General features: G+C 38.8%; 2 protein-coding genes across 5 annotated transcripts; both read right to left on the reverse strand.

Annotated features, from left to right (window-relative positions):
- Positions 1-8: 8 nt before the first annotated feature.
- Positions 9-17,246, reverse strand: LOC134815637 (golgin subfamily B member 1-like). Of its 4 annotated transcripts, XM_063824185.1 has the most exons (13): positions 16,976-17,246; positions 15,505-15,690; positions 15,166-15,270; positions 14,485-14,594; positions 13,762-13,883; positions 13,431-13,600; positions 13,188-13,288; positions 12,810-13,036; positions 12,573-12,670; positions 11,435-11,584; positions 6,943-7,077; positions 6,391-6,444; positions 23-6,220 (listed from the first exon to the last, which is right to left on the reverse strand). In XM_063824185.1, the coding sequence occupies exons 1-13, from the start codon at positions 17,198-17,200 to the stop codon at positions 23-25; spliced, it is 7,881 nt and encodes a 2,626-aa protein (XP_063680255.1). In that variant the 5' UTR covers positions 17,201-17,246. The 4 variants fall into 4 exon arrangements, with proteins under 4 accessions (XP_063680258.1, XP_063680255.1, XP_063680256.1 ...); XM_063824186.1 differs by lacking the exon at positions 6,943-7,077; XM_063824187.1 differs by lacking the exons at positions 6,943-7,077; positions 11,435-11,584.
- Positions 17,247-17,584: 338 nt separating this feature from the next.
- LOC134815994 (DNA oxidative demethylase ALKBH2-like) lies at positions 17,585-18,314 on the reverse strand. Its single transcript, XM_063824647.1, has one exon. It carries the CDS (start codon positions 18,312-18,314, stop codon positions 17,610-17,612), a length of 705 nt encoding a protein of 234 aa, XP_063680717.1. The 3' UTR covers positions 17,585-17,609.
- Positions 18,315-20,181: the final 1,867 nt, after the last annotated feature.

Below are 20,181 nucleotides of genomic sequence, written 5' to 3' on the forward strand. Positions count from 1 at the left end.
TTTGTTTTATCAAGCTTTTGTGTTATTTCCTGATGCATTTTTCTTTTTCTTCGACATTCAGCCTAAGTTGAGCCATCTCCTCGCTTGTTTGCCCATCAAATTCTTTTAATTCTGTCTTCAAAACACTGTTATCTGCAGCTATCTGATTTCTGTCTTCTTGTAGAGATAATAGTTCTGTATTCAATTCAGAAATTTGGCTTTCCATATTACTTTGAGCCTCCAAAGAAATCTTTAGCTTATTGTTGGAATCTTCAACTTCCTTATTGAGGTTAATCTCTTTTTCAGCCAATTCTTCCAATTTCTGGCTGGACACCTGTTTTTCTGACATTAAACTTTCCATTTCAGAGCTTAGAGATTCTATTTTCGACTGCCCTTCCACGTTCTGATTTTTCAAGTTTGCCAATTCGTCGTCAAGCTTGTTTTTCTCTGTAGAAAGCGTCTCAATTTCACCACTCAGCTTATCAATCTCATCTTGAAGATCAGCAGATTTACTACCAGCTTCTTCAGTAAGAGTAGCAACTTGGGTCTGAAGGTCTGTCATTATCTGTTGCTGTGTCTCGTTATAGTACGCCCACTGCTCAAGGTTATAGCCTGCTTCATGAAGTCGCTCAGCGTTCTCTGCATTGGTAGCCGTTAGTTCTTCCACCTGTTTTTCTAACTCCTCTTTAGTACTTTGCGCAGATTCCAGCTCCTTTTCGAGTTGTTCACGCTTAGCACAGAGATCAAGAGACGCTGCTGACGATTCACCCTGAAGACTTTCGATCTGTCTCTGCAAATCTGAGATGGAGTTCTGAGACGATGAAAGTTCATTCTCTAGTTCCTGTTTCCGAGTGTTAGCTGATTCGAGTTCTATCGACTTAGAAGATTTCAGTTCATCAAGGGAAATCTTGGTCTCCTCGATTATATCCTGGAGAGATTTAAGGGAGGCATCTTTGTCAGTAATCTCAGTGTCGAATCCAGCCTTCATCGTAGTGAAAGCTGACTCTGCTTCGTCTTTTTCTTTCTTAAGGTTTTGAATGGCTTCCTTATTCGCCACCAATTCTGACTTTAGGTTTTCCTCAATCAGCGCTTTTTCAGCGATAGCAAGCTCGAGTCTTTCTTTTTCTGCTTCTAGTTTCTGTACTGCAATATTGACAGAAGTCAGTGTCTCTTCGACAACGGCATTATCTTGACAAATTGAATTGAGTCTTTCGATTTCAAGATCTTTCTCCCGGACCACCTCCATATTTGATTCCATGATCAAATTCTGCTCCTCTTTCAGAGATTCAATAAGCTCGCTGTTACTCATGATTTCTTCCTCCAAGGAATTGCACCTGTTTTCCAAAGAAGCTATAGTTGCAGGACAACCTTGGTGATCACTGAGAATATCATTCAATTGGTTATGGACCTTCTCCAGCTGAATACTTGTCTTAGTCTTTTCGTCGGTTGCAATGTTTAACTGCTCCTGTAAGGAATCAACTGAAAATTGAGACTCTTCTAACTGGTTTCGGACAAGAGAGTGTTCCTCCTGAAGATGTTTCAGCTTAGAGGAAAGCGCAGATTTGGTTGACTCAACGGATGAACTAGCTGATTCTAATTGAGATAGTAATTGGGTATTGGTATCTTGAAGGGCTTCAAGTTGAGCCTTGCATGCTTCAAATTCAGAAAGAGTCCTGTTTGATGAATCCAGTTCCTCCCTTAAAGTGTGCTCGCTTTCTTTTATCTTCGATTCCAGGTGTAAGATGAGAGAAAGTAATTTGTCTTTCTCAGAAGAAATGACAGATTTTGACTCAAGACACTCGTCATACATCTCTTTCACTTCAACAAGCTGGTCAAGTACCTCGAACTTTTCCCGTTCGGACACAGATAATCTCTCAGATAAATCCTGATTTGCATTGGCATACTGATTCAGCTGCTCGTTCAAATTCTCATTCAAGTTTTTCATACTGTCTAGTTCAGGGTTATTGGAGCCCTGGTCCCGAAGTTGGACATGAGCACTCTCCAACAAATTCATATAGTTCTGGTTCTGCTCTTCCAAATCCTCGATCTTAGCCCAGCAATTTGTAAGCTCGTTACTCAAAGTAGCATTATCACATTTTAACTGATCTGCATCCTCCTCTAACTCGTGCATGGTGGACTTGTAGGTCTGCTCAATCCGGGCAGACTCGTCTGTCACTTCGATAAGAGCTTCTTTCATCTTCTTGTTGAGATCTCTCAGATGGCCCAGTTCGTCGTTCTGTTGTGCGAACTTATCCCGGATTGCATCGTTCCTTGCGTCGTCTTCAGCAGCAGCATTGATGTGTTCACATAGCAGATCATCTTTATTACGAAGATCCTCCTGCAATAATTGCATCTGATCCTCAAGATCTTGCAAGTTACGATTTAAGTGATCGACTTCATCAATAGCGTCATCCTTTATTCTTATATGATTTTGATATTCAATCATGATCTGTTCGTATTTTTCAGAGCTCTGTTTTAGCCGACCCTCTATCTCTTCCACGTACTTAGGATCAATCTTCACAGTCTGACTCTCAATCTTCTTGCCGGCAGAAAGATTTCTTAGCTGAGCTGTTATATTTGAGAGCTCAGTTTCAATTGCAAGGATCTTTTCTTTGACTCTATCATGAGCCCGACTTTTATCAGCTTCCCTCTTGGCATCCTTCACTCTCGACTCCAACTTCTTAGCTTTTGTCTTGATAAGGAAAGCTAGTTTGTTCTTCTTCATAAGTTCAGCTTGTAATGACTCCACATCATTGGGCATGTCTCTGTGTATGGAGCTGACTGACATGAAGCTTGTATCATGTGACATAATAGAGGTGTGCGACACTTCCGACATTGCGTCTTGTTCTTGAACTGGCAGCTTGCCGCTCATCAGTCTAACTGTTTCAGCTTCAGTAAGGCTAGCTTGAGCCGTCAACTGCTTCTCTCTTTCTAACCATTCTTCTTTCTCTTTCTGCATCCGTCTTACAAGCTCATCGTACTCCACGTGCTCTCTTTGAAGTTCAACCAATCTAGATTCACAGTCCTGTTTAGTTTCGGCTAGAAGTTGCTTACTTAGTGCAAGCTGCTCACCGAGGGTCGAAATGAAGTCGTCTTTAGAAACACAACTATCTTCAAACAAACGCAACTCGTTATACAAATGTACAACCTCACCTTGAAGCGAGCTGATTGTACTTTCCTGAGCGGCAATTATATCTGCTGATTGGCTGTCAGATCCACGTGACACTGCCGCGTGGTCAGATGAAGAATGTACGTTAGCGGAATTAGTGTCCGTAATAGCTGAGCTGTCATCAACACATTCCACTCCAGCATGTACAGCAGATTGTACTGACACTGAGATTTCTGGCACTTCTTCTACTGTCATCTCGATACATTCAATCGGTGTAGGCGGTTTGTCGTTAGCTTGTATTTGGACGGCTAACTTTTCCTGTGCGCTGGAAAGTTGTCTTTGCAACTCTGCTACTTGAACTTCTAATGATTTGCACTTGTTATCTGTCTCTCCTTTAATCATTTTGAATTTCTTGATTATTCCCATGGACTTCTTGCATTCGTTCGTCTTCGCAGCTAATGCTTCCTTTAACATGTTATCGTGAGTGGGTACGGTCATGTTTACAGACTGATCGAGCTCGCTTTCTTTTTCAAGCAAGGATTTTTCTAGGGAATCTTTTTCCTCAGCTAAATAGGAGACCTGAGAAGTGAGGGTATCGAGAGTCTGCTCCAATTCTTCACACTTAACATTCAGCTCGCTAATAGAGGCATCTTTATCTTGGCAGTCAGTCATCATCAGCTCCAACTTATCTGTCAACTTCTTTATTTCTAGCTGCTTGCAGTCCAAGGATTCTGTCAGGTTAGAAACGTCCCATTGTAGACATTTGTTCTTCTCCATGTACTCTTCTATCTCAACTTGAAGAGTTGAAACTTTGTTGGAATTGCTTGAATTCATGTTGCTAAGAGACTGTTGAGTCGAGTTTATATCATCATTAAGAGAGGTAACTGTCTCTTTCAGTTTAGTGATCTCCCCATCCTTAGATATAAGAACTGATTTCAGGTCCCGTAAAGACGATACTTCATTCGTCAAAGATTCGATTTCGTTATTTCTTTGGACTATCAGATCTGAAACCTCATCATAATTCCTCTGCAGAGATTCTTTTCCTTCTTTTGTGTTCTTATTCTCATCTGTCAAGCTTTCCTGAAGTCTTTTAAGATCCTCCACTTCTAACGAAAGTTCATTGATAACACTCATATTCTTTTCGTCTTTGGATTTCATATCCTGCAACTGGTCGGCGTTATTTTGAGCTAAGTTTATCATTCGAGAGGCTGCAGTACTAAAAACACAGATATCGAAATCATTATCGATAATCTGACACTGATAGATAGCCTGGTACTGATGAATAAATGTTTCCACTTCACTGCTGATAGAGCTTTGTTCGGTCAGAGAAGTTTCGAGAAGAATAGATTGTTCCTTTAAAGTAGAGATATCGGTAGTGAGTAGTTCATTGTCACGCTCAAGAGTAGTAATTTGCTTTGTCATTGACGTGTTAGCTTCTTGAAGTGCTATGACTGCCGCGTCCCCGGACTGTGATGCAATTTTCTTTAGCATCATATCTTTATCTTTCACCTGCTTTTTCATCTTATCTATGATCTTCTTACCAGTGGTCTTAAACTTTTGAACCTCTTGCTCCAGAAATTCAATTCTCTCATCTTTCTGAGCTGATAGCACAACGATTTTGTCGAGTTCTATTTTTAGTTCAGGGAAGATAGTGTTCACATCGCAGCGAAGCAATGTTTCTACCTCTGACTTGATGGACAAATAGTTCTGCTGCAGCTTTTTGATACTGGATACAATTAATGATATCTTAGAGTTAACTGCAGGATTATTGTCATTATCAGAAGACAATATCTGAAGAGTCTGGTTCCTGATTTCCTCGACACACTCCGACCATTGCGTAGCTATATTGTTGAGGTCAGACTGCACGTCAACTTTCAGACTCTCCTTGGAAAGTTTCAACTCCTGTAACGCCGAGCTCAGATCGCGAATAGAGTGTTGGATATGTGATCCTTGCATGGATTGTTTTTGTGTAGCTTCAGCAAGGGTGGCTTGAAGTTCATCATTATCAGCTTCGTATCCTTTGATAGTTTGACAGAGGCCATTGATCTGTTTTTGATACTCGGACTCCTTATCGCCCAGAACATCGCACTTATCTTTCAGCTCATTGATGAGATCTTGAAGGTTTACATTAACTCCGCGCTGTTCCGATAAAGTGTGCTCCAGTTCGCTCACTGCATCACGTTTGGCTTGCAGTGACTCTCTCAGAACGTCGATCTCGTTAAGGGCATTATTCAATTGCTGCTCCTTCAGATTGTACTTCGCCTGGATGGCATGAAGTTGTACCCCTTCTCCATCGCCTTCATTCTCCAGCTGAGAAATGAGAGCAATGTGCTCCTGATTCACTCGCTCGTACTTCTCACGAAGATACATATTGTCACGCTCCAAGTCTTTTATTTCAGAGTTGAGATCTTCAACGTTACTGGTGAGTTGACCTAATTCTTCACAGTTCAAAGCTTTTTGGTCCTTGTAGTTTGCGGACATGTTCAACATTTCAGCTTCATATTCTTTCTCAATTCGATTGATATCTTCAGTCTTTTTAGAGTTATCATTTTGAAGAGTTGAAATCTGACTGTTTAGTTCGTCAATATTCATCTGTAAGTTGACGTTTTGGTCCCGCTCATCTACCAGTTGTTTATTCAAATCAGTTATCTTCTGATTTGACTCTTTGACATTGCTTTCCACATAACTGTCGAATCTAGGAGCAGGCGAAGTAGGAGTCATGGGTCGAGTTGTCAACTCACTAACTTTCCTATTTAGACCAGATATTTCCTCTTCCTTAATCTTCAAGATCCTCTGAGCGATATTGAGCTGCTCCTCAAGACCTGACACGAAAGAATCACTGAAATCAATAACATCCTTGACTTCTTGACGAACTTGGCTTTTCTCAATCTCACTGTACAACTCAGCCACTTTTTCCCTGTAACTGGATTCCTTTTCTTGTCTCAAGCTGATATCTTCACGAAGTCCGGAGATGAGTTCCTCTCGAGCCCGGATACAGTCTCTGAGACGCTCAACTTCAGATTGGAGGTGCTCAACTTCAGTGTTGTCTGGTGGGGTGGAGCATTGCACTCGGTACTGGTCCTGAAGTAGCTCTGCTGTGGTGATTAACTCGTGTAGCTCTGAGTGCTCGCCCTGAAGATATCAGGTTAAAAGCAAAACCCAGAATAGCAAGTAAGTTTGATAATTCCAGTCATAAACTAGAACATCTAGAGAAAAGATTAATCTCTTTAAACAGAAAGGGAAACAGAAAGTATAAACTGAAAGTGAAACAGAAAGTATAACTGCCATCCAAGTAAACATACCACAGAACGACCCTCATCTTCTTCAGTGACACTTGGCAGACGTCTTGACCCGTCCTGAAACAAAAATACTAATCAGATTAAGTCAAAAGAAGCCTCAGTCCTAAAATTTAAATGTACTGCGTGCTGTACATTTTCTGTACGTTATTATACAAAACTTTAAGGGGTTATAAAGAAGTTCACAAGCAATAAAAGCAACACAATTGTAAGGTAAACAGTCCAAGAGGTAAAGCTTCAAGAGTTATTAACATTATGAGCAGATTTAACAGGTTAAATGTAACACGTTGAATTGCCAAAATTGTGTTTTCCTGACGGAATGAGTGGTAGAAATTCATTGAAAAGCAGCGTGATTTTTAGGAAACCAGCCAAAATTAGTCATGCATGAGACTCTACATAAGATGAACAGCGTACGTTTCAAAATGCTATACTGTCGTCGATAGTTAAATGTGAGGTGAACTCAGCACAGCGGAGAGTAACCATAACAATTGAGGTAAGTTCACAGGGTAGCCTCGAATAAGTCATTTTCAGTACTTCACAGCTATCAGCCTGACTTACCAGGGCCACAAATTTAGCCGTGTGTGAAACATTGACATACGTTGCTAACTCAACGTAAAAAGCACGCATAGCAGCAAAAACATCATGTTCAATTTGTTTTAAGGGTTCCTCTTGTTCGCCAAGTAACTCCATTTCCTGGGACGATATTATACAAGTCCAGGTAGCTGGTCGAAATAACCATCATACTATTCTTAATACCGGATTCGAATACGTTACGCTGGCAAAGCGCGCGTTAAACGTCATCAAAATTCACCACACACCGCGCCGCAACGGAGCACCTTTCGTCACATTAATGTCAAAATTTTGCTAGTAAATAGGTGCGACTAAACGTAACGCGCTGGACGAGGGCGGGGTTTGACCCTATTGCCTGGCAACTGTACTGAACCAGTCACCAAATCCTTTAGAAGGAGGCAAAGTCATCCGATAGTCAACTGATTCGAAGACCATGATGAAGACCTTAACAATTTATAACATAAGGCATGTAAAACAAACCAACGCGGATCCGAGTCAGTCACAATTGTGTTTATAAACTCTCCACGACCCACGTGTACGTGTGCAGAAAACGAAACACAATTATTGATTTGTTTAATGAAGTCATTGAATATTGTGTTTACTAGAGATTATATTCTATTCTAATCTAATCTACACAACATTCAATGTTGGCAGAAATGTCCATGCGAAAGTATGAAGTTACCTTTATAAAAAACAAAGGTATTAAATGAATTTTCCCACTTACATTTCTGAATTATTCATGAATCATGTGCTACTCTCTATCTGTAGTTAGGGTGATAGAATAGATTCTAAAAGAGCTGTTTATGAAATGATAATATACTGCCTCTATTGGGTGGTTCTAATACGGCTTGGTAATTCCGTTCTTCAATCTGCTGAGTACTTATTGCTAAATCCTAAAGAAGCCCTAAATAAACGGTGTGTTTTCCATAGTGTGGTGCAATATGTAACGTCTAGATAGGGCCAGACACTGGATCACGTACTGCAGACTGCAGTTTACAATACATACCAGGAGCAAAGACCGTGTTACGATCTGCAGTTTCTCACTCGGAGACGGTACATACAGTATTACTTACGCATTTGCTTCAAATCAAGACCAGGAGGAAATGTATAATAAGCAGCAATGTTTTGCTGACGATAGTAATCAGTAATGGCACCATCTTATGGTATAAAGTGAGGCGTGGGATTTAGTCGTGGTGGGACATGTTCTACACATAACCCTGCCACCTTTCAAATAGCCTAGAACCATGACTCCGCAATATTATTAATACAAGTTTAAACAAAACATACGTCACGAAGAGGGTGACTACTCCGTCTCTTTCGTCCAAAAGAAGTTATTCTCATCTCAACCACTGACAAGTGAAAAGAGATTCTAGCCTCTTGTCCAAAGTTTATACAACATATGATCCAGGTACATAACGAGCAGCGGAACGTAAACAAAATACTGATCCGTAAAGAGGAAATAGAATTGTGGGCCTCAGTAATTAGGTTATATCACAGCAATATACAGACAATATATTTATTATTCTTGAATACGATGACGGTGAACAATCCTTGGAGATTTTCCAAGGTATATTTACATTCATGTTTAGCTACTTAAATGCTTAACTTCTTGAGTTAAGTGCACAGCTGTAACTATATTGAAATTGTGCTATTTCAATAATGAGATATTTTAAGTGTGTGTTAGGAAGCTCTGAACTACTTATATCTCATGTTTCAAGTACAATGTAATCTTGACTCTTGAGCTAACGAACAGTACAAAGTGATAAAACAATTAATAGTACATCAGTGTTCAAACATTCTTAACAGCTAAACTGGAATACGGACAATAAACCGAGAAAATCAAAAATAAAACAGTGAGTTACAACAGTGCACTAAAACTTACTTCCCCGGAGATAGACTCTGCTATACTCTGTTCCAGAGCATGTAAAATAGAGCTCCTGCTGTAAGCTGGTTTCCATGGTGATGTACCGCTGTTGCCTGGTGTTGTAATGCTAACATTGGATCGAGGCTGGGGAGCGTTTCGGAGCCTTCGTATGTATCCAGCAAACATGTACTAACATCATCTGACACTAGAACTAGAGCACCAGGAATGTTAGTTCAGATAATACACCAGACAGAGGAATGTTAGTTCTAACTCTCGGTATTAAAATTAAATCCAAGCAAAGGCAAAAAGGGGCAAATAGTCGGGGTTAAACAAACTACAAACGGAACTAAAAGTCACCAAGCTGAATCGTACAATTTCAAAAACCAATACAAATACCAGCACACAAAATCAAATATAAAAGCGATGAAAATAAACACAACTTAAATAAAAGCTACGAATACAACAATCCAGGATCAATACTGGCGAGTGAGCGTTCTCTCATCACGTTCTCTAATACAAGAGAGAGAGATACGGAGCACTCTCAACTGAACTAGTCACTGAACCAGGGGAGATGATATAAGGAAGCCTGCAACGTGTCGTGTTGAGTCCTCAGCACTGTTGAGGGGTGGTTTGACACTTAGTAATATTACAGGGCCGACTTTTTTAAATGTTCTGATGATGTACGTGGTGAGGAAGCTTCAGTTCGCTAACTGCAGCTAGCTAGTTAACTGCAGCTAGCTAGTTAACTGCAGCTAGCTAGTTAACTGCAGCTCGCTCACTATGTAGTTTATCAGAACATGTTAAAAGCTGGGTGGGCGGGTACAATGTTAGCTATGTGCTGGTCGCTGGAATCTGGATGTCTGGCTGCAGATGTGACACATGAAATCGTCAGGCTGTTAATTATGGAGTACTTAAAAACGTAATTTCAAGCAATTATCGCTTCACAGATAGTTTAAACGACACGAGAGTTGTGAATAAGCGAAGGGAGTGTCCGGACAATTAGAATAAACAAAACAGCAAAAAAACAAACAAAAACAAAGACACAAACAACAGTTGGAACAAAGGCTGGTCCATTTGTATTGTCTACAAAGCAAATGGAGCAGAAGATCTAAATTAGCGAGCAAACTAATTACAGTGGAAATTGGTGCTAATTAACAGACCGGAAAGACAGGTCTTGGTCCAGGAGCATTGGTCAGTGGTCACATTGCAGTGTACAATGAGATAACTAATACCAGGATTTAATGTTATACAAGAAATATGTACATGCAGGGTTTATATGACATATCAGGAATTAGTGATTACTGCAGTAATCAGTCTGATCCAGGTGGTTAAAGTGAGCTCCAACAGATAGTGAGTCTGGATTCTATGGAACCTATCAGGTTTTAAACCAGAAACCATGTAAATATTTACGATAACGCTATCCTTCAACTCCTCAAATGCAAGGTTTGTATTTGTAGAGTGGAAAATGTACAAATTTACACGGCTAAAGCTGCAAAATGGTCGAGTGTAGAACTGACAAATTGAATTAATATTTACAATAAAAACAGCTGTCAAGACTGACTTAACAACAATTAACTGAAACCCCCGTGACATGTCACATGACTCACAGAGATACTATCAGATCTATATAAAAGTTAGCATTTCAATTGGCTACATCAGACTTCATTTATAGGTACAGTACTATCTAGTGCTGTAAGAATTACGAAACATCTCCTCTCTACAAATGACCGGTACCACTCAAATAGAGATTACGCGTTGTATCTACATGATCTACTGTTGTATGTAACGCATGTTCCAGTAGTTACTAAAAACAAACACAACCAAAGCAAAGTACACGTTACCGGATCTTAAAGCAATCTAATTATCCGCAGAAGCAGTAAAAATAGTGAGTAATAACCAGTATGTAGTGGGTGTCAGATTCAGTAATGGTTGCAACTTCTGCAGCGAATTATGCAATACTTGTAATTAATAATATATCATGAAATACAGCTACAACGGTGAATAAACTGAGGCAAATCAGTCGGATCAATAGTCAATACTAATGTTTCGATCCAAGTGGTAATTTAGACGATCCAGGGGAGCAACCTCAAAGAACCAAGGCAATCTATATACTCACTTCTGAACCGCCGACGTGGCACAAAGATTTTCAGCGTGGTTAGCCAATTATACCATATTTGGACATGAGACATGACTGACTGAAACCCCCGACGAAGATCGCATAATACAGTACATGAAACCGGCTAACTTAATTAATATCCTGGTGAATGACGGTCTTCTGATAATTATGAAATCAGGTTACAAAGAGTTCTTACACACGTTGCGGGGGCTGGTGGTCAGGTGCTAAAAGGTACGTGTAACAATACACCCTGATAAACCTAAGTCATCATCATTAACACTTTCTAGTACAATGTAACGTTAAAGTTATTATAATGACCACTGCAGCGTATACAATAGCGCCGTATTAAAAGTATTAAAAGTATTTCACGCGTAGCAACATCTCTCCCGTACTGTACCGCATTTTATTCCAAAAAAACATGACACGCGTTATAAAAACCAAAAGCAAAACAACATAAACCATGCACAAAACATCATCATGCACCAGAACAAGCATGGTACCTGGGCAATTAGTTGGCGCCACACGGCCACAGTGTCAGAACACAGCCGCTGCCACTCGCACAGGGTGCGGTGTGCGGTGCGCAGCTTCTCTTGTAGCTCCTCCACGTCCTCCACATCCGGCGCAAAGTGCGACGCGGACATGGGCGGGATCTGTAGGATAGGGTGGGTCACCCTGAGAGTGGGGGTGTGGAATGTGGGTGTGGTCATAAGTCAGGTGGGTGGGATCTGGTGAGCTGGAACTGATTTACTGATGTGATGGCTATTATATCTACTGGCGCGCGCAAACAATTATCACAAATAATTTCGTTAAGAGCAGGAAATTTATTGGGTCGTTTACCTTGAAACACTGGAATGATCTGAGGAACATTTGAGAAATGAAAAGTCTGGTAATATCTACGTATCAAAGTGATTCTAACAATATCGATCGTTCCTCATATATATAAAAATTACATCTATTTGCGGTTACTATTTAGATTGACCAGCCCCAATTTTACTAACAAAAGTACCCTAGCGAATTTAAATATTTAATTATTTTCAGGCCCTTAAAACAAAAGTATAAATAAAGATGCATTATTTCTGAGAGTATTTATCCTTATAGGGTCAAGAAGAATAAGCCCCTCATATCAACGTCACAGTAATAGATCGACCCTCCGAATATTGGGGAATATTGGGCAATATTTTCTTTTGATGAAAAGATGCTTGAATATATTTGTATGGAAATGTCGTAATGTTGAAGCAACACGATATTTGAAGGACCCTGGAGTCGGCATGTTGCAATATCATAAAATGTAAATGTTATTATAGAGACCGCTTGTTGTTTTGGTTATATGGGTTATGCATGGTCGCTTTTAACTTTAAGCCTACTTATCCTGTTTCTCAAGAAACAAAACTAAACAATAAACTAGCCTCTTTCTGTTAAACTGATTTTCTAGTCCTAGTGTTTCACAGTACTGACATAGCCGGAAGTTGCCCTAATATTGTGTGGTTAATATACTCAAGTACCCTCAGTGCTTAGGGAATGTAAGAGTGAACATGAATGAAAATGCTTTTTTCAAATAGACCAAACTTATTTTGAATCAGCAGAAAAATGCTAGAGATCAGCTCATTGAACGAAAATCACATTAAACCAGAAACTTACCTCGTCATGAAGGACGCCAGGTTCGTCACCACAAGCTAACCTCCGAGCGGTCTCAGATTCTTTCAACTCTTCCACGTGTTTCCTTGCCTCAGCAAGCTCTGAATAAGTTTAACGTTTGAACACGTTCTAATAAAATATGGTTCAACCACTATCGCGATAAGTGGCAAAAACGGGATTTTTGGAGGATAACTGTTCAACCTAACTTTAGCAAAATAATAATACTGATATAATACAAACCTTTTTGAAGGAAGGATACTTTAGGAAGAAGACTGTTCTTATCTTTAATCTCCTCCAACAGAGAGGTGACTTTATCAGCCTCCTCCCCACCCTTACCCTTGATCTGTTCTTGAAGAAGAGATACTATCATCATAGCGTCCTCTAGTTCATGTTCCTTCTCTCGGAGTTCTACTAGGAGACTGTCTTTAGACGAGGACATTCTCTCCGTCAACAGCTCTATCTCTTCTCTGGGGAGGGGGTAAATGTGAGGTTATTGTGGAATGCCGGGGGGGGGGGGGGGGGGGGGGGGGGGGCGGGGGGCCGGGGGGCACGTCTTAGTTTTGAGATAATAGGATCAAACTGATAAAGATAAAACAGATATTTCATGTTTAAGATTACCTGGCCTTGTCTCTAGCAGCCATGAGGTCGCTGATTTTGGTGATCAACATTCCGTTCTCCACTTTAATCCTCTCTATCTCCTCGTCCATTGTTTCTGTCTCCTAGAATAACACACGCGGTCAGAGTTACAGCAAATTTAAATTGTTATTAATTCAGTTTTAGTTCTGTCGAGGTGTAAAAATACTGGAACCAACAAATTTCAAGATGGAAAAAAGTTACAAGGATAACATTCTGAAAACATACTTTAACTTCGAATAGATTTCCCTGTAACTTCTTCTGTTTCTCCCCGAGGAAGGCAGCAAGCTGTTCCTGCAAATTGTCAACTTCGCCAGTGAGATCAGCTACATTAGTACGCTCTGATGTCAACTCTGCTGTTTTATCTTGCATTGCTTCTTGGAGCTCTTTTATATTATCTGAAGAATATATCAATAGTATTGTGGTAACCAGAAAATGAGTGGTAATTCTTTTGATATATTTTTAAGTCGTATAAAAGCCATTGATAATATAGAAAATAAAGAAATGAAAACTGAGATCTGAAAACTTAGACTAATATAACAGAGTAAGAGATGTGTACCTAGCAGGTGGAATTTCTCCTGGTTGTTTTCTTTAAGAGTATCAAGTTGGTCTCGCAAGATATCCTTGTGAGCAGCCTCTGAAGCAACTTTGGACAGCAGTAACCTGTTTTCTTCTTCCAATCTGGGATATTATCTAATTTAAACAGAGTAATATTAATTATATCCACGGTCAAAATAGCGCAATATTACTTAGTAACACAATTCTTGACACATGTCACACAATCACGTATTATCACACGACAAGGCACAAGAATGTGGGCGTCTAAGAAGTGTCTTATATTTCAGTGTAACATTAACTTTTATTACCCAGATATAATGCTAACCGTCATCTTATTACACTAATTGTACGAGTAGCACTATTTTCCTATTCTAATAGCCAGTAATTGCTCTGCATGTGACAATATTCAGCCAATAATGATGCATTTAAACTGCGTTACTGTGCCAATAATGCATCATTACTGGCTAAAGATTCAGACATTTTCTCACACGTCAAGCTACAAGCATATCAAGAAATATCACTTATTCTCTTGGCAGCATTTGGTTGGAAACTTTACAGGTTACAAAATAAGTAAGCTGGAAATTCAGAACTCATAGATACTAGTAACCAGATCATCAGTCATAACAACAGTTGAAATAATAGATTAAGTAATATTTCAAAACTACACCGTACTAACTAGTAGTACTACTGTACACAACATATTTAAACTGTACAAATAAGGTACCTGGTGATGAGGTCCTGAGTCTCGCCCCCCACCTCACTCGTTCCCTTCTCCGTTTTGAGGTGGTGAATCTCTGCACGTGCGTCTGTCAACTCGCACCTCAGCTCTTCCAACTGGTATTTAAGAGTGAAATACAAGGGAGACAACATACAACACACTACATCACTGGTCACTACAACAGCGATCAAACTACACTACGTAACTCAAACTATCTGCCAGACTTGTGTTACTGCGCTTTGTCCGAACACCACGTGTTCATTGTGCGTACAAGGTGTGTGGTTAATTTGGTTTTGTATGTGTATACACTACTGCTGAGGTTATTGTACTGTTATTAGTTATTAAGTGCACCGCACCAACAGCTGTGCACTGTGTGACTGCGTGTAGTGCAGAATACCTTGTATTATTACTAGTCTTATACTTGAGATTAGAAGACTGAGACTGTCATATGAGCATGTTGAATTATATGCGTGTAATGAAAACCTAGAGTAATATTTGTCATTAAATATGGTAAAATGGCGTTACTATGGCAACTATTTTTTAATATGATGGTTGATCGTCAGCTGGTGTAAGGTTACACTAGAAATAGCTCACAGACTAAGTTTCTAAGTTTTTAAGTTTCTAAGTTATTTGTAACATACTCCCATGTTTTCACAAACCACACAGAAATGAAGCTGACAAACTTACTTCACTCAAGATGTTCTTCTCTTTGCGCTTCAGTGAAGTGCACAGATCAGTAAGTCTGGAGATTTGGCTCTCGTAAAACTCGTCACATGTTGGACTGTTTGGGGGCTGGAGGAGAAAATAGTTAGTACAAACTCGAGAGCCTATAGCTTAAAACTCAAGCAACAATTGTAGGTATTCAAATATAATGAATAGTAGCAGTTATGACAAAAACCCCATCAGACCAGTTGCTTTAGTGAGTCGATCAAAATGAAGACGGAAATCTATGATCAATATTATGATTAACGAAGTAAGATAAAATATCAAATAGTGTCATTGTGAGCATCTCAATAAAATACCCACCAAATCTTGGTCATTCTGTTTCTCTTTCATCTCGTCAATAATAGTCTGTAGTTTAGTAATTGTCGTGGATTTCTCCGATAATGAAAAAGATATCTCTGAGATAACATCCTCGATCTGGTCCGGATCGTTCAGGGATATTTTAGCTAGCTTGTTTCGGATCTTCTCAACATCTTCTGAGGTTCGGTTCTGAAAATTTACTGAACTGTGATTTCGTGCCTAAATGTATAATAGCGGTTGTGTCCTTGAATTCTAAATTTAGTATAATGTATAACTTGACTAATTTGGATAATTTGCAGATAGATTTAACTATGAAAGATGCTTGGCACACAGTATGCCTCAATATTGTCCTAGTTTGAGCCCGCCAAAGTTTCATCCACCCAATACTATGTAGTTATCGTATCACGTGACTTTTAATAAGGAAGTAAAGGCTGACACAATGTTAGTTGGCTTGTGAAACCCAGTTTGCCGCTCAACCTGGTTGTGTAATTGGCAAGCATCAAGCAGTACAGTACAAGTGTACAACTGCACAAAAGAAGCGGTAACGAGATAGAATAAAATGGTCTTGATGTGATATTACTAAACACAAACTACACACGTCTGAAGAGCAATTGTGGAGTGTTAGTGTGGTCGTTGAAGCTTCACTTGTACTATTCCTCTTCTTTCTTAAAGAAAAAGCTCTTCTCAACTTTCCAAGTCCAGTCATTCTTCAGCAAACATGTCAAACGACAACATTTTAAGCCCACTGTACAGTGTACAATATTCGAGCTACAACTATAGTTGTAGTGTATGTAGTGAAACGTAAACAAAGAACAAAACGGCAACACAGAAATGTCCAAATGATAAATGTATTAACCGTATCAGAGCTAGAGTTAAGAGGTTGAATGGCTAAACGAATGAGTTAAGACTTTGAATTCCTACGCTGACTAAATCAAAGATGCAATGCCTTTGAGTCTAGTTTACCTAGCTGCCTTCTAGTGGGTGAAAGTTACTGTAAATAGTCGTGAAGCGGAGTTAATGTATCTGTACCTGCCTTTGACTACTAAGTGTACGTTTACAACATACGACAGGTAGTACATGAAATTAAACTGAATTAACCTGGTTTTATGATTATGTTCATATTATGTATGCAAGCCTTTATCTCATCTAAATATGTTTGTACTAGTGACCTGCAGCTTTTCCTTTCAAACGTCAGGGCATTTCACCTTATGTTATGGTATGCCCTGGCCTGTATTTATATATTATATATTATATAATGTTGCAGTTCTAGCACTAGTGATTATAAAGATTAATAAGATCACTATCCGACTATTTATTAGGGTGTATACTCTATGACCATGAAAGGACCACAAAAAACAGAGTATCATGTAGATTGTAGAACAGTAAAATATCTTTAACAAGATAGGAATTAAAACTTGCTACATTGCCGGGTATTTGTTTTTATTAAAACAAGCCATAAACATATTTCACATACCTCTGATGTAGAAACATTTGCTGTGCTCAAATTAAAGATCTCCTGATCCCTCTCCTCTATCGTCTGTCGAGCAGATTTGAGTTCCTCCTGGGTTGTGCTGAGAATGTCCCGGTAACTGTCCAGTTCGCTCTGTAGTTGCTCATCGTTAGTGTGGCCTACAAACCCAGCAACATTGCTTGCAACTCCAGCAACGTTGTTTGCAACTCCCGATAACCGACCCCACATTCTCTATGTCTCGATTTCATGTCTTGCTGTTCCATATACCATGACTGATAAGGGATATTAATTTAGTCGCATGAATGTATTTCAAAACTAACACTATGATATAAATTTCAGTCTGGGAAGAATCTTGTGGGATATTTTTAAAACTAAAGAATAAAATTCAAATGAAGAAAATGGATTTGGCCAAGGAACCCCACTTCACTGATCTAAATATAATTTACTGTACTTCTAAAATTCTGAGCCACTTGTTGCATATTAACAATCTAATCATAAAATAATTGAATCTAAATAATTGAACTAAATGAAAAATATAAATATTTAAAAGTAAAAAATTCATAGGATAGTAAAAAAATAAATATAGCATTCTATGAAAGTTCAATGGTCATATTCAAGCTTTTAAAAATCAAGCTAATTATTTAACAACAATTTTCCTAAATGTTAGATTTATTCTCAAACTAGAGCACTTCTTGCGGGTAGGTAAGCCGTGATACCAAAACTCATTAGTTTTTCCCTCCATCAGTAACAACATCCCATTTTCTAACAAAATCGTCTCATTAGGTATACCAGCTTCAGGGTCCTGGTGCTTCAAAATAAAATCACGAGCTGCACCAAGAGATATACTGGCAATTGGAACTGATGTATCTAATTCTTTTTCGTCATCTTTGTGGAATCCCATCCGATCATTCCCATCTGCATAACGATTTACAAGGACAAAGTTGTAAGAAAATGATGTAAGTCCCTCAACTCTCTTCTTTATCAGAGTCAGTGTCTCAGTCCATGGTTTTGCTGCAACAGTTACCCCACTGTAAGTATATTCAACACCTGCCTCACCATATGCTGCATGCTTACGAGGAATATTGTGCCATTTTCCAAATACCTTGACTCTCGACATATCACCAGTAAGAAATGTAATCTCTTTTTCAAGATTGTTCAGATACTCATCGCACAGATTTATGGAAAAAATGACTGCATGTCGGATTTGTAAGTTGTCTCTGTAGATAGTATTCCAAACTAGTTTCTTGATCGCATCTTGAGGTGGATCTTTCCTTGACCGTTTCGATTCCTTCTCAAAACAAGTTAACAGAAGTTGCCGCTTTTTAGACATGACTATTGGCATTTATCTGTTAAAGCATGTTTAGAATTAATCCTCCTGCTTTTGACAGTGATTGGACAAAGCTAAAAGTTGAACAACATGACACCTATGTGGGACTTCAATGAAACAGTTACAATACATAAAATAGAGCATCTTTACTTGAACCAAAAGTGCTACTACCTGTACGCTAAAACAGCACAGCATATCAAATTTAAAATAGCTACAGTATATCACAGCATATCACTACTATCTGACACGAATGGATAGAAATTTGCTGACATAAACAATGCATGTGTGTGGCATTCTTTTTAAATCTTTTTCACTCAGTCGACTGAGTTTGAAATGGCCTTAAGTATTGTGATGCTGAGTCATTGATTTATCTAACCTGCAGTAGCATCCCAACCATTGCCCTTAAAACATACTGGAAGAGAGTCGCCCTGGCGCAATCTTGTGTATCGTTTATAATGCAAGGGGAGGTTTAACCTTTCTTTTCAACCGTCTTTTTCCTGCCAAATACTAGGGAAACCACGCAAACTACACATGGCCAAGAGAAATCTTAGTATCACAACAAAACTCTGTGGAAAGGGAGTAACTGAGCTTGTTAGCTGCCAGGACCGTTCACTTTTCTGATATGGCTATGCATCTGACAAGAGGAAGCTCTTTTGGACACCTTAGGCTCTCCCCAATGGGACAAATATCGGGCTTGACGACTCCAAACAACCAATTTAAATCGAAACTTTGACATGCACCGATAGCAAATAAAGTAAAATAAAGTATTGCCACGTAATATGTCTAACCATGAACATTCGCAATATACTTCCATTTTCATTTGATAGGAAAGTAAATGGGGCCACAACAACACAACAAATGAGGCCAAAACAACACAACAACAACATCGATAAAAAAAGGATTATCGATAAACAAAAGACAGTTACAGGTCAAAATAGAAAACTCCACGGATGAGTAGTCACGAGAATTGCAAGAAAAATTGAAATCATGCTAGGATCTCAGCTTTAAACAATTTAAGAATAGCGCTCGATTTATTTAGGTGATTATATACCTTCAGAAGATATGACACTATTATATGTGCGCGGCGCGATTTTCATATGCTTACTGGCAGATCAAATAGTTATTTTATTTAGCTTATAATAAATTTTATGCAAAACATTTATTCCATCTTATCCAATATATCATATAATACTATAATACTATAATTTTTGATTTTCTTTTATTCTATTTAAATTTAGTAAATGTTTTGATATTATTTAACATGTTAATACAATCTATTTTTAGTACTATTTAAAAAAAATCGACATGAGTCTTTTATTATATGTTAAAAAAGTTAACGGATGTTACTCGTCTAAATTTCTTCGAAGTAGCGCCCCCGCTTTTTTCTCGATGGCAAGTTCACATAGCCATGTGTCTACGCTTACTGCGTGACGCGCTTGTTTCTCAGCGGGCGCGCGCTACTGCAAGCGAGAGGGCTCTGGTTAGAGCAAATGGCAAGTGCTACGAAGTTATAGCGCGCGCCGGGCCAGACCATTAATTAACAATGGTCAAGTAAAAAATTCAACAAAAATTTTCATTTAAAAATAAACATTCAATTAATTAAATGACTTAACTTTAATTATTAGACGCAAATAAAATATTTCATTAATTGAAAAGGATGAAAAATAAGAGCTAAAAAAGAGTGCAATGCATTTATACTCATGGGTTGCACCACGCTTAAAAATAGTTTCATTGCATTAATATATATATATGACGATGCCAACCCTCCAGATCGTTGCGAATTAGCAAAACAACGAATTTCGATACGAAGTGAGAATAATATTAATAGTTTGCGCGGCGCGTCGAAGCGGCGAAGTCCCCTAAAAATTAAGTTTTTGTAGCG

The sequence above is a fragment of the Bolinopsis microptera genome, chromosome 5 (genome assembly GCF_026151205.1).
Source record: "Bolinopsis microptera isolate Bmic1 chromosome 5, MBARI_Bmic_1.0, whole genome shotgun sequence".
Taxonomy (NCBI): domain Eukaryota; kingdom Metazoa; phylum Ctenophora; class Tentaculata; order Lobata; family Bolinopsidae; genus Bolinopsis; species Bolinopsis microptera.

Bases quoted from the DNA above. Each gene is read 5' to 3' on its own strand.
- LOC134815637 (XM_063824185.1), bottom strand. From the start codon at position 17,200: ATGTGGGGTCGGTTATCGGGAGTTGCAAACAACGTTGCTGGAGTTGCA. The intron at 14,595-15,165 runs GTAAGTTTGTCA...CTTAAATACCAG, and splicing joins AGAAGAACATCTTGAGTGAA to TTGGAAGAGCTGAGGTGCGA. The intron at 13,884-14,484 runs GTACCTTATTTG...ATAATATCCCAG, and splicing joins ACTCAGGACCTCATCACCAG to ATTGGAAGAAGAAAACAGGT.
- LOC134815994 (XM_063824647.1), bottom strand. From the start codon at position 18,314: ATGCCAATAGTCATGTCTAAAAAGCGGCAACTTCTGTTAACTTGTTTT.